The 13,449-nt window shown below is 45.4% G+C and overlaps 1 protein-coding gene across 1 annotated transcript in view; it reads left to right on the top strand.

The window, feature by feature from the left end:
• The window catches only part of EVI5L (ecotropic viral integration site 5 like), a 1,294,704-nt gene that overhangs the window by 1,216,862 nt on the left and 64,393 nt on the right, over positions 1-13,449 (top strand). Inside the window, exon 16 of the mRNA XM_086928161.1 lies at positions 1,638-1,778. Within this exon, the coding sequence (XP_086784287.1) occupies positions 1,638-1,778 (141 nt within the window). The remainder of the gene's footprint in view (positions 1-1,637; positions 1,779-13,449) is intronic.

Raw genomic sequence — 13,449 nt, 5'->3', positions numbered from 1 at the left:
GCAGCTATGTGGGCCTCACTGCACACTTTTACCAAGCACTACTGCCTGGCCAGCCAAGTCCGGAGAGATGGCTTCTTTGGCTGTTCTGTTCTCGAGACTTTCTGGTGTGATCTTGGTTCGCAGACTCTCCGCCGTGGTTGGTATTGCTGGGGTATCTATTACTAACGTGTTTCTTTCAAATGCACAAGTTACTTACCTTCCGTAACGATATCTCTGTAAGAAATATCAGTTAGTGAGTGATAGATTCCTTACCGCCCCACCCTTTCTCCCCATTCTGCGAACTGATTTGTGGCGTTAAGGTCATCCCTCTCAGACCCTAGTTTTTTGGCACCAGTGGTCAGTTTCTTGCATGGCTCTGCGTTCCTGGCGTGGAAAGTTGTGTACAGTACTGACTTCAGCGCACATGGGTGGCGCCTAAGTAGTCTCCGTGACGTCATCTCGGCGCCTACGGCGACGGACGCGGAGCCGCACAACGCCACCTTTCGACGCGCAGAGGTACTGCTGACGAAAACTTTCCGGATCCAGTCTGTCGCCTGCGGATATTCGAAGGTAAGGAATCCATCACTAACTAATGTTTTTTCCAGATAATATTGTTACCGAAGGTAAGTCACTTGTGCTTTTTGCATGCCTTATGGGAGTCCGTAGCGCACAGGTTGCCTTCTCTATCAGAGGAAGCCAGGAATGAGTTATTGCAGGTGGTGCAAGATATCCAGGAGCAGCAAGATTCATTATCAAATGTAGTATGGACCCAATAAATTCTGTGGGTAGAGCCATTGCTCAGTCAGTTGCTCGGCGCAGGCAAGCATGGCTGCGTCAGTCTAGATTTTCAGAGCCTGTACCGGAGAGCCTTAAATGTATGCCATTTGATGGTGTCCATTTATTTGGTGAACAGGCTGATTCGGCCTTAAGGCGATTCAGAGCTGGCCGATCTGACAAGTCCACTTGAGTTTGGTGTTGATCTTATGTAGAGAGGTATCTACATGACTGAGTTATGTTGTCTTTCAACTGGTACATCCAGGGTAGTGTTTTGCTTCATTCAAAGGTTATTGATACCTAATGTTTTTTTAATCCCGGGTTGTTGGGATTTCAGAAGTTATATTCCACTATAAGTGGTTTTCTAGATTATTCTGCTAGCTGCAGAGGTGCTAGACTTTGTCGTTGACAGTTTTTCAGCATTTGATTTATGCCATATAGTTTATCTGAGCCCTTTTATACAAGTCTAACAGTTTGAATTACTCTGGAGAAGAGCTTAGGCTCAAGAGTGATACCCTTATGGTATATACTATAACCTATGTGGGGTATTGTTTGTATGCTGTTGTGAGCATCTTCAAATGGGCATATATTTATTTATCAATAACTTTATTCGTGGGTTGAAGTGTTTGCAGTAGCTGCCCTTTTACTTTCACAGTGTGAGGTTGTGCACATTTCTCCCTGTGAAAGCTACATTCGTTGGTAAAGTATAGGTATTTAGTTTTGTAAAATATTTTAAAAATGTGGTTAGAAATAGTCTTTGTGGTATAATTCTCCTTTTTCTTAACTGAAATGTTCCATAATGAGTGAAAGAAAGTTCTGCAGAAATTGTTGGGTGATTTTCCACTTTATTTTGACCTCTGATATTTTTCTTTACCTCCTTGCAGAAGAACAGCTCTCTACCAGACGAAAACAACCTGGCACGGCTGCAGGAGGAGCTTAAAGCCTGGAAGATGAGAGAATCAGCAGCTGTGACCTCCATGAAGGAGCAACAGCAGCAGGTGAAGGAGCTGAATGACAGCTGGCAGGTGAGCAACCGCCTCCCGCAAACTTGGCAGCCCTGACTCACATACACGTTCTCAGCCCTTGCTCACTTTGCGACTGGATTCAAGCTAGCCTGGCTGATGATGGGTGTTACCCCGAAACTGGTCCCAGGATGCTTGTTTCCGGTCCAGGGAAGACCTGGCTTTGCCGTTTGGGCTGGACTGTTCCCAGGAGGCACAGGGTCAAGAATGATTTGCATATAGCTGGGTCTGAACTGGGGTGGTGAAGTGAGCTAAAGAACGATGATGGATTCAGCCAGAACTGTGACTGGGGTGACTGTCTGAAAAGTTTCAGCGCTCCGTCCATAATCTCTTTGTGTTTGCTTTGTTTTTTTCTGCGGCACGAGTGTATCCTCAGGGGTCTAAGAGATTTTATGGTGGACATTCTCCATCTAACTCTGTGCACCAGCAGCTGCCCTTTTGCAAATATCTGGCAAGAAAAGACTCCTTCACCCAATTCCCGATCATTGGGTTTTCGGTATCACCTGCCAAGCAGCTTTAAAAAATGTATTGCCCCTACGAAAAACTTACAATGGGCTTAGAGCGCACCTTTGCTTATCAGTAGTTTGCTTTATTGTCACTGTTGTTTGCTTGCTTCTTATTCGATGGCTTGACTTCCTCTTCTGTTTGTCCCTCCCCTGTAGAATAGCCTCTTTACCTTCTCTTTGATTGATTGACATATGTCCTTGCATTGCCTACATTTAGGGAACTACTTTTTTTTTTCTGTTAAGCACACCATGAAAGTGCATGTGCTTTTTAGGTCTCGCTGAACCAGGGCATGCACTGCTCTGCGAGAAATTTAGTAAGCGGGGTTTTCAAAGTGCTACCCCATGCTTTTGGTGGCCTCAAGCTTGCGTGCACGCGAGCGTGCACGCGCGCACCTGCCAGCTTTCACCGTCCGAGGTGCCATCTGGACCGCGATCAGTTTAGTTTTCACGTTCCATTTCGCACGCACACAATTCCGGTTCGCGGCTGCACGTCTGCATTCTTGTGTACACGAGTAGGCACTGTTTGGTGGAAATTAAATAAATAACTACTTTGTTGTTGTCCTCCCCACTCTCCAAGAGTCCACCTCACTTAAACGTCTTTAATCGTTTACTTCCTCTTATGACCCCTTATTCTGTACGTATTTCCGACTCTAGATAAACTCTCGGTGTGAACGTTCAACTGGTTGGTTTCTTTATGCTCATTTTCTGAACACATTTTAAATGATACTCCCTGGTAGCTGCTTATTTAAGGTTCGAGTCCAGAGGAACAGTAAGCACTGTACAATACTGTGTTTTTTCCCAGATGTGTCCCCGTGTATTGCTGTTGCTCTCTCACCTGTGTGCTAGTCTCCCGCCGCTATCAGTATTGTGTTCGCCCACATGTGCTTCTTGAAAAAGCTCCCCATTCCTCTTTCTCGCCCATGTTCCTTCCTACCCGCCCTCCATATTGCTTCCCCCACCTGTGCCTTTCGTGTTGCTTCTGCCCCCGCCCTCCGTGTTGCTTCACCTGTTATGCTTCACTCCCAACCTGCACCCTTCGTGTTTCTTCTCCCCTCTGGTGTCCTCTGTTACTACTGCCTATAAACAAATGCTTTATTTACCAGTCCAACTCGGATCAGTAAATATAAAAACGCCATTGCGAGACTTATTGGCTTAGCCAATGCTTGTTTCCTTTCTCATGCTGCTTACCTCAGCTCATGTACCCTCTCTTTAGCTTCCCCTTCAACTGCCCCTCACCCACTCCTGCGTTTCTCCCTTAACCCTCCAGACCTTTCACATACAATTATATAATTTTTTTCCAATAGCCTGGCAGATACCATTTGCTGTCAGGCACTGTTTGACGCTTTTGCGTGTCTATTTTGCTCCCCTGTCCACCCTCCTTTGTGTCCACCTTCTTAGATTGGTAAATTAAAAAAAAGAAAGTGACGCCCGCCTCATTCTATAGCCACACGCACGTGTGGCAATCCATGCATGTGCATATGTCATAACACAAGCTGTGCTCATCAGCAGAATGACTCATCTGGCAACAGCAGCCGAGGCATGGTACTGTTTTATTAGGTTGCAGCCTACCATACAGCGCAGCTGTCTGAGTTTGCTAAAGACTTTTGAGAACCTTCAGAAAGTTGACCTAGGAATGCAGTCCTCCAGTTGTTTGCAATTGGCTGTGTGGTTTGTAACTCACATTTTCTTGCTTTCCATTTGCTGGCTTTTTTGCTTTAAGCCGTCCAGGTTCAGTTCGTCACTTCCCTTTCCTAAACCGTATTTAAGGTATTCTTCCACAAACTTGTTTTCTGCAAACAGGCCTTTAAATCATGTTGTTATCTCATCAAGTTTGCTGGGCATTCAAAGACCGAGGTCAAATGTCAGGTGCTGGTTTATCCTTCGGAGTGCTTCCTTTCTGTAAACAAGCCTGTATATCTTGTTCTTATCTCATCACATTTGCTTATTTTCTGTGCATTCAAAGACCGTGCTGAAATGTCAGGCACTGTCTTCCGAGGGCGATTGTTAATTGTTCTATCTTCTTATGGGTTCCCAGCTGCATCCATTACCGGTAAAATGGAAGATGTTCATTGTTCATTCAGCACTTACCTTGTGGATCTCGCCCTCCTTTGTGTACAGGCTACCCTTTTAAGATTGTGTAACTAATTCCTTATTTGAAATAATCCATTGAGAAATTTAACAAGCACTGGCGTTGCCAATAGGTTTCGCAGTAGGAAAGTTAGAGCTATTACAATTGCAAATAACAATGCCTTTTATTTTTGTTTTAAAAACCAAAACATAAATAAAGGCATTGTCATTTACAATGACCATAGCTCAAACTCACTTAAATGCGAGACATATTGCATTGCAAATGATTGTCTTCTATTTCATATGGGAAACAGTTCCACTGGTATTACTGAAGATACTCGTCCCTTTCTTCTGCAGGCCCATGTTTCACCTCTTTTATGGCCGTCCTATTTTGTCTATATTATTATACTTAATGCATGCCACTTCTGTTAGTGTGATTTGCTCAGGGAGTGTCTTAGGGGCACTACATATGAATCCTCTTAGCTATTACAGCTCATGGACGGGGTCCTGACCTTTGTAACTCTGTAGACCCCCTCGACAGTTATGCAAGCTCTTATTTACTTGTCGCCATTACCGGCCTCTCCTATCAGCTTGTACTGTTCAGTCCGGCTATATTTCCGGTGACTGCATTCGAAGTTTATACCATTTTTGTGCCCCTTCCAGAGCACCAATTTAATTCTTCAGTATGCGCAATACCAGCAAAATAAACATAAAAAATGTAATGAATTGAACAGTGCATATTTAAATATTTATATTATTACATTTAGTAAACTATAACCTCCTCTTTCAGTGCTATAATATATTTTCGAGCTGCGGGCCCCGTACTGTAATAGAACTGTCATGAGTCTGCAGGAATTTGTGACCGAGATTGCACTGCCAATGCCGGCGCAGAGCGGATGTCCGCCGTCCCTCGGAGTGTGTGCGGTGCCCCCTCCCCAGCACTGTCGCGCCGTCAGCCAGTTTGTCACTCAGCTGGTGGCTCGCTGAGGCGCTGCGCGAGCGCCTGCACATCACCTCGCGCTCAAGGAAGGCCGGGGACTGTCCTGTCAGCTGCCTCACCACGCGCCGACGCCCGCGCATGACTGCCGCTTTTATGCCAGATAATGTACACCGCGAAATCCTGCCTACTCGTTCGTCTTCGCTGTATAAACTCCTTTCCTGCTGGAATAGGCAGAAACAGCTGTTTTCTTTGCAAGCTCCTATTGGGCTGTGTCATTGCATATTTCACAGTGTTTTCTATTTCCGAACACTTGCGCTGTATTGGCAGGAAGTTATAATTAAAACAAATATTTGGAAGGAGGGAAGGCTGTCAAAGATTAAGGGTTAGGAATGGGGTGGCCACAAACCGCTTATTTGAAGAAAAAAGTGCGAAGGAACAACAAGAACTGTGTGCAAACTGAAGAAGGTCCCTGTGACTCTAGCTACCCGCCCCCAGCTCCCCGATGATAATTGCAGCAGGCGCAGGGGTGCTTCTAGTCGGAAGAGAGGGAGGTAGAGAGAGGGAAAATAAGAGAGGGTGAATGGATTTAGAGAGAGAGATTGAGCGAGGAGATTGAAGAACAGCAGTGGTCTGTGCTGATAATTCACTTAAGATGGTCGTCAGGAGCCAAATACGTTTTCACTCGATAGTTACTGCATTGGGCTGAAGTGTGTTATTTATGCTGTCATAACAGATGTACTTCTAATGGGAATTCTCGCTAGAAGCTTTAATTTTGTATAAATCAGCTGTCTACAGCTCAAGATGTAGAAGATAAATTGTGCGTATATTTGAAGACTAAGAGTTCGGAGTGTGGAAACAGCACTTATGTTGGCTCGGAAACACAAGCTTTCTAGACACAGCAATCCTTTGCAAACACGGGGAAACTGAATGTATAAAAAAAAAAGAAGAACTGAGGAGACATCGCAGACAATGAAAGCCATCATAGTAAAAATGAATGTATAAAAAAAAAAAGAAGAACTGAGGAGGCATCGCAGACAATGAAAGCCATCATAGTAAAAATGACTGAGCAGACTAGCTAGGTAACACGGGGAAACTGAATGTAAGGCCGGCCTGCGGCCGGCCATGAATAATTAGGGGAGGAGAGGCCGGGAAACTGAAAGTACGGCCGGCCTGCGGCCAGCCATGAATAATTAGGGGAGGAGAAGCTGCAGAGCGCACGCTGGGCGAAGCCCTTTGATGTGCTGTGCGGCCGTGAATGCGCATGCTTGTTTAATCACGTGATTCACATGAACTTGAAACCGCGGCTGAAAGCCCTTGGTTTGACTTGTATTTTGCCGACATGAATTCTCGCTCCGCTCAATGCGCTTGCGCGCATTGATAGGTCGCGAGACCTAAAAAAGTATAGTGTGCCCTTGTATAGTTATAGCCCTACTTTATTGTCCATTTCAAGACCATTGGTTTGAACATATTGTAATCGCATCGGTTTACTGTAGATTAGACAAAGTGCTGCTCTGGTTTCCACCTGACATAATGAAGGTGTTACTTTAAAAAGTAAATGTACTTTACCAAGGTTGCGGATGATTTCATTTCTGACTAACGACTCTATGATATTTGTACATTTTTGTCTGTTCCTCTTTCTGAAATGTCCAAGATTTTTATTCCGGTGTCTTCTTTTCCTGTTCTTGAAGTATCACTTTATTTTATTTTATTTCCATGATATTGATTTTGTTTTTCATGCTCTTTCTGCAGGAAGCATCCTAATCTCTAATACACTTTATCAAAGTATGTGTAAAAATCATTTGAGCCTGGCAACACCCATGACGCCTGGCTACAAACCATTTAAACATAAACATTGTAGGATTATATGTTGTCATAATCTGAGATTTTTTTCTTTCCTCTTGTAAGGGGTTAAGTTATGCTATTCTTTATTTTTGCTTTTTTCGGCTGTGGTTGTATATAAATAGGGAGTAGTTAAATCGTAGGCCTAGGACATTAACAAGGATGTTGTGTGCTGCCTTCCAATCTAATAAACTCCTTGAAAGAATTAGGCAGAGTCCGGCCTTTTTCTCTCCATCAGTATTCCAGGCCTCTAATATAACTGAAAAGTTTGGAGTCCTCACAGATGAACAGTAAACAACAGGGGGGTTATTCTGATTCCAACCCACAACCTCTACCACAGTTGACTATTTTTCTGTCCTTGCTTTACAACCTAGGCCTCTAATGTCTCACTGCTTTGTCGTGGTCTGGCGAGAGGTTTGCAAATGAAGCTGTTTGCAATTTAGCGGCATGAAGGAGCCACATATCGTGCAGTAGTCATTTCTGCCTTTCGGGCAGTTACTTGTGCTTACACAGATCTATCATATGTAGTCTGTTAGTTTTCGCTGCTCTCCTGTACGAAGTATGCTGTTCAGGGACGCTGAGATGCAAAGTTACGAGAAGTGATAGTTCTTTTACACTTGCTTCTCAGACGTGTGATATGCATTTGTATTTACTTGAATCTGCAGATAACCCTCATTCCTTAATTGTTCTACTTTTTCAGGGTCGATGTAATGCCAAATAGATCTGGTTTTTACTGAGGTTAACTTTGGACACCATTCAACTGACCAATGTGAGGCTTGAAGAAGGATAACTAATTTCTTTTAAAGTTGTGATTTTTTTTTTGGTATTATATTTAATGTGCACATTCCCTACACACTCAACCTGTGACGTTTGCTTGTATGTTGTTGCTAGCTAGCCGAATAGGCCGACACTTTAAAAGTTGACCGTCCCTATTTATGGCCATTGCACATTTCCAGCTACTTCCTACTGGTTGTCTTTAGGTCTTGTCAAACTGCATCATTCTGTTTTACATACCTCAGAATGGATGCCAACTGCCTAGTTTACTATTTTCAAGCTGCGCAAACTCAGTGTGGTTTTGGAACACTGGTGAAACCCATTTGAACAAAAACCCATGGGTGCAGTCATTACCACAACTCTTGCAATCATGATTCGGGTTCAGATTTGTGTCAAATGATGGCGATAGGTGTGTACAAATGGTTTATTTATTTTATTTTACAGAGTTTTATATAGCTCTGTAGGAAGGTGGATATCTGACTATATGGTTACCCCAACTTTTTGCCTAGTGTTTTGCTGGTTTTCAACTTAGTTGGCCTGGGATCCTGCTATTCAGGGCCCCAGGCTATCTGATCTCCCTATAAAATGGACTCCATGTACTTTAGGTACATACCTGATTGGGTATTGGGTCACCTTTGTGAGCCCCTGTATAGTGTACCATAGGTACCCAGGGCATAGGTGCATCCAAGGCCTACCGGGAGCTGCAGCATGTATTTGCCACCCCTGGCTGGCCATCCAAACTGACACCTCAGGCTGATCACTCAGCTTGGGTAAGGTGGTGTTATCACCCCTTACTTAGATGTAGTATATCTATATCTACCTTATATATAGACACATATACACCTATAAGTCACTCCTTTGGTAGGCCTCGACAATCCTGGAGGCAGAGTGCTTGGTTTTACATGAGAGTGTGCCCTAGCATGAGCTGAACCCCTCTGCAGCTTTCGGAACCATCTCCTTATAGCTGTTCTATGATATAGCCATACCATATACTCTTAAGTGCATTTTAATCCTCGAGGTTAATGCTAACTTTGGTTTGGCTTTATCAAAACATGTTGTGTAAGGTGTCAAACACTTTGGAATATTACCCCCCCCCTCCCCGCCAATTCTGGCGGCGGGGGTAGCATTCCACCCTTCTAGAGGCAAAAACACATGTATGTTCCTGCTTTACCCGGTTAAAGTTAAACAGAGCCCTAGCATCACAAAATGGATGCTGCTGCCACAGACACAAGTCTGACCTCCTGCTGCTGGGGTAAACTCCAGCAAGGGAGACCTGGACAATAGGTTTCCTGTCGAGGGAGGTGATAGCACCTCCCCAGACAGCCTGTACTGTATTGGGGCAGGGTGGGTTGAATAGAAAGATGCTTTTCCAGACACTGCCTGGGGCACACAAGGTGCTCCATGCATAGCCCGGTTAAAACAAGTTGCTGGGGCACTCCAGCCCCGCTCTGGCGCAAAACTGGACAAAGGGAAAGGGGTGTAACCACCCCCTTCCCAGGTCCACCCATAGGAGGAGCCTAGCAGGTAATCAAGCCCCTAAAATCAGTATAAAGATAGGAGCTGTGTCTACAGACATCAGATTATCCTGGAATGAAACTTTGAAATGGAACTCTTGGACCTTCTACGTTCTATACCGACTAGAAGACTGAAGACATCTCCCTTGTTGTCAAGGAGTGACTACCCTGTGCAACCAGGCACCACCAGTAACTTGCCGGTCTGCTATGTCGACGCTCCAGCCGGAACCCGAAGATTCAGCGACACAGGAACTGGACTCTCGGACTTCTCCGACTCCGACCCACATCCACAGCAAAGCTGAGACCCGTGGCGGACACGAGAGCCGTGGGACCGGACACCCTGGACATCCTGCATTTTGCTAACTGGTCGACTCCCGAGGTACCCTCGCAGTTGTACATTGAAGTATGAGAAGCCCCAGACCCAAGCGCCATTTGCACTGAAGGTCAGCCCTCCACACTCCACGAGTGCCGCGTGGGGCCTGCTCTTGCCTTTCAGCTCGACGCATCTTCCCGGTTGCTAGCCCGCTGGCTAGTAAGCCCTCCGAAGACTTTCTTTCGAAACTACACCGCTTTCCTGGTTGCTCCAGCTTCCCTACAAAGGAGAAGCTCCCCAGACCTTGCTGGTCTGACTCGAAGCCAATCTTCACTTCCTGCGTGGATTGTGTTTGCCAAGGCTTGTTGGGTCCAGTCCGGATACCCACACCGCAGTCAACTAGATCCTTCATGGGACAGCTCGAATCCAGCTCCTGGTCGTCGTCGACGCCTCCTGGTCCTCGTGGCTGCAGAGACAAGCTTCACCTCTTCACCTGAGATCATCGCGACATCGCCTGGTTTCTTCCTGGTTCCTTCCTGGTCACTGGCTAGTGACCCAGACTCTGTCCCCTCTGCTTTCAGGTTCTTTACTTCTTCGATCCACCCTTGGATCCACCTGGACACTTTTCCTCTGGTCGCCTGCAGCACTTCTTTGCAGATCTCCATAGAAAACCACAACGAAACCCGACACGAAAAGACACCTATGCACCCGGCTTCCCTGGGTGAGGTAACACCAGTACTCCGGTGCTCCTGTTGGTCTTGACTCTCAAAGTGTCCTAGTCTAAAGAGGTTTTACTGTAGTCCATCCGGAAGTGTCCTTAAAACAGTAACTTTGTAACTTCTTTGTTCTCCATTATAAGTCAATGGTAACTCGCGACTGTGTTTAGACACTGCACGCGTCTCTGTGCATCCCTACTTCTTAACCTTTGGTTGTCTAGTGTAGCCCCAGCGATGCCCTAGGCCTATTCACTATTTCTGAAGTGGTCCTTATACCACTTACTTAGTGTATGGTTTGTGAACTGTATTTGTGCAACTTATAGTATGGTAAATGAGTAACTTGTGATGTACTTCGATCTCTGACCTCATAAAGAGTGCAGAGGGGTTGTGTTAGAAATAAATACATATATATTTGATATATACCTTGTGTGGTGACCTTTCATTTGGTATTCAAGGGATTATAATTGGTAAAACAGCTTGCTTTACATGCTCTCTGAAGTCTTAGCCTATGACTGCTGGTCCATGCTACCACTAGGATAGGTAAGTATAAGGTTGCCTTTACAACCGCCATCAATAAGAGTCGAATTAGACTGGTGCAAGGTGCTACTAGAACTAGTGGCATCATATGCCAGGCTAACGTCTCACAAGCGCGAACTTGACCTGAATCGGGTATCAGAGCGCTTTACGTAGCACCAGTTGCATTACACGAGGACACATTCATATTTGTTAGGCATGGGGAGATTAAGTGATTTGCCCAGAATCACAGGATGTTCAGCGTCATTGCCGAGACTCAAACACAGTTCCCCAGATTCGGTTAAATTGCTCTAAAGCTAATTAGATCTTTCTAGTCAGATGTAGGATTACCATGGTAAAAAAACTTACATCAGTTCCAGTGTCACCTCCAGTGGCTGAGTATTATAATTGCATATGTTTTCATTTTTCAAAAAAGCATTCTCCTTACTGGTTACCCCATTAGTCTTTGTGGCATAAAACATTTCTAGCATTCAGTTGTTCATTCAACCAAAAAACCCTTGTGTTTTCTTTTGGCTCACCATTTAAATTACAGAGTATCATATAATAAAGTGTTCATGGGTGTAGATACACATGTTCTGCATACTGTGTTCGGTCCGGATGTGTTAAGATGTTTTTTCTTCTAAGAAAGTCTTTTGAGTCAAAAGGTAGAGTGACTCCTCCTTCTCGGTGATACTGGGCATTTGCATTATCTCCATTGTTAGATTGTTTTCTCTCTGCTGTCTGGTTCGGACGTGTGGGCTTATGCTTCAAGTCGAGACCATTGTTGGCTCTCTCTTTCCGTAGCTATTGTTATTGATCACATTTCCCCTCTCTGCTTGTTGCAGTAGTACCAGCTGTCGAGTCGATGCGACTCCGTCGCAATCCCTAGAGGGCCTTGCCCTTCGGGGCCTTCGAACTCCGTCTTAAGTTTTGTTTCCAGACAATACCCTCTTGGTAATGGAACAAATGCCATTAAGATTCTGTCCGCGTTGTCATGCAAAGTACCCAAAGACCAACTCGCATCATGTGTCTCTCTCCGGATCACAGGGAGGCCTGTCGAGCATTCTGCTCAAAGAAAAGGCTCCCTGAACGTAGAGCACAGTGGCTCAAAATGCAGCGAAAGGCCACCAATTACATCTACGACCTCTTCAGACATCAAGACTTCGGGGAGGAACACCATCAACAAGCTTTGGTGGCTGAAGAGGAGACTTTCTCAGTTGAGTCCAGCTGGGAGTCCGATTCGGAGTTCAAGATAACCAATGTAACGCTGGAGTCTCATGCAGTGAGTAAGCTCCCCTCCGCCCCTCAGCCTCGAATTGAGCCTTAAAAAAAAAACTAACGCCTACAGATTACGAGGACTCCGGACCGCCACTGCATCTAGACAATGGTCGGCACTGAGAATTCAGTTCACCAAACTAATCACTCTCTGCAATGGTGGAATCCCAAAAACATGCTGAATTGGTGGCCTTTTCTGGACCCTATTCCCCACATAACTCTCGCAACGGTCGCCTCACTCACAGTATGGGGGTGCTCATCCGATGATCTCATGATACAGAGTATACCAGCAGACGACCTAGCAGCTCTGCTGCTCTCACAACGGGTCACCTCGCCCACACATGTAAAGGGCCACCTGCTTGACCCAGTTTTTAGCAACTGCACTGACCTCCTAACCAGTCCACCCATCCCCCTACCTTGGACGGATCATTTCTTGATCCCAATTAACTGGACTATCTCAAAACCCCCTGAACCTACACCCACTACAAGACTCAAGAGAGCTTGGTCCCATCTAACAGTTGATAATTGGACTAACGCACTTATGGAGAATCCACCCCTGATCACCGATAACCCCGGTCCAGCTAACCAGGCATACGTTAATTGGATCTCCCAATCTCTCAATATCGTCCTTCCAAAAAAAGAAATCACGCTTAAACGCCTCCATAAAACTGCCCCGTGGTACACGGAGACTTTGAGAGACAAAAAACGTCGTTGTAGGAAATACGAAAGACGATGGCGAACCGACTATTCATCGGAACATAAAACACTCTATCGAGAAGCTATTAGTGACTGCAAAAGTCTGATAAAAGAAGCTCAGGCCGCCTACTTCTCGGAGAAAATCGTGCGCGCAAAATCCAAACCTAAGGAAATTTTCAAAATCATAAAAGAACTAACTAAACATCCGCCCAGCCTACCGATGGACAAATCCACCTCCCACTGCAACAAAGTTGCCGAATTTTTTCATCAGAAAATCAGTTCCATCTACTCGGCCTTCCCCCGGAACAATCTCTCCCTTCCAACCTCCTCCCCACGCTCTACCGAACACTCCCCAGCCTATAGTTACCTACGCTTTCTCATTTTCCTCCACTGGAACTTGCCTCGCTTGAACCTCTGGCACGCAAAGTCAAATTCGGGTCCCCCAATGATCCAGCCCCCCCGGAGATAATAATGGCGGCCTCACAGACCACCTTACCCATATTAAGGGAGGTCTTAAACAC

The sequence above is a fragment of the Lissotriton vulgaris genome, chromosome 1_1 (genome assembly GCF_964263255.1).
Source record: "Lissotriton vulgaris chromosome 1_1, aLisVul1.2, whole genome shotgun sequence".
NCBI lineage: Eukaryota > Metazoa > Chordata > Amphibia > Caudata > Salamandridae > Lissotriton > Lissotriton vulgaris.
Note: the sequence above shows the minus strand (reverse complement) of the source record. Positions and strands in the feature narration are given on the sequence as shown.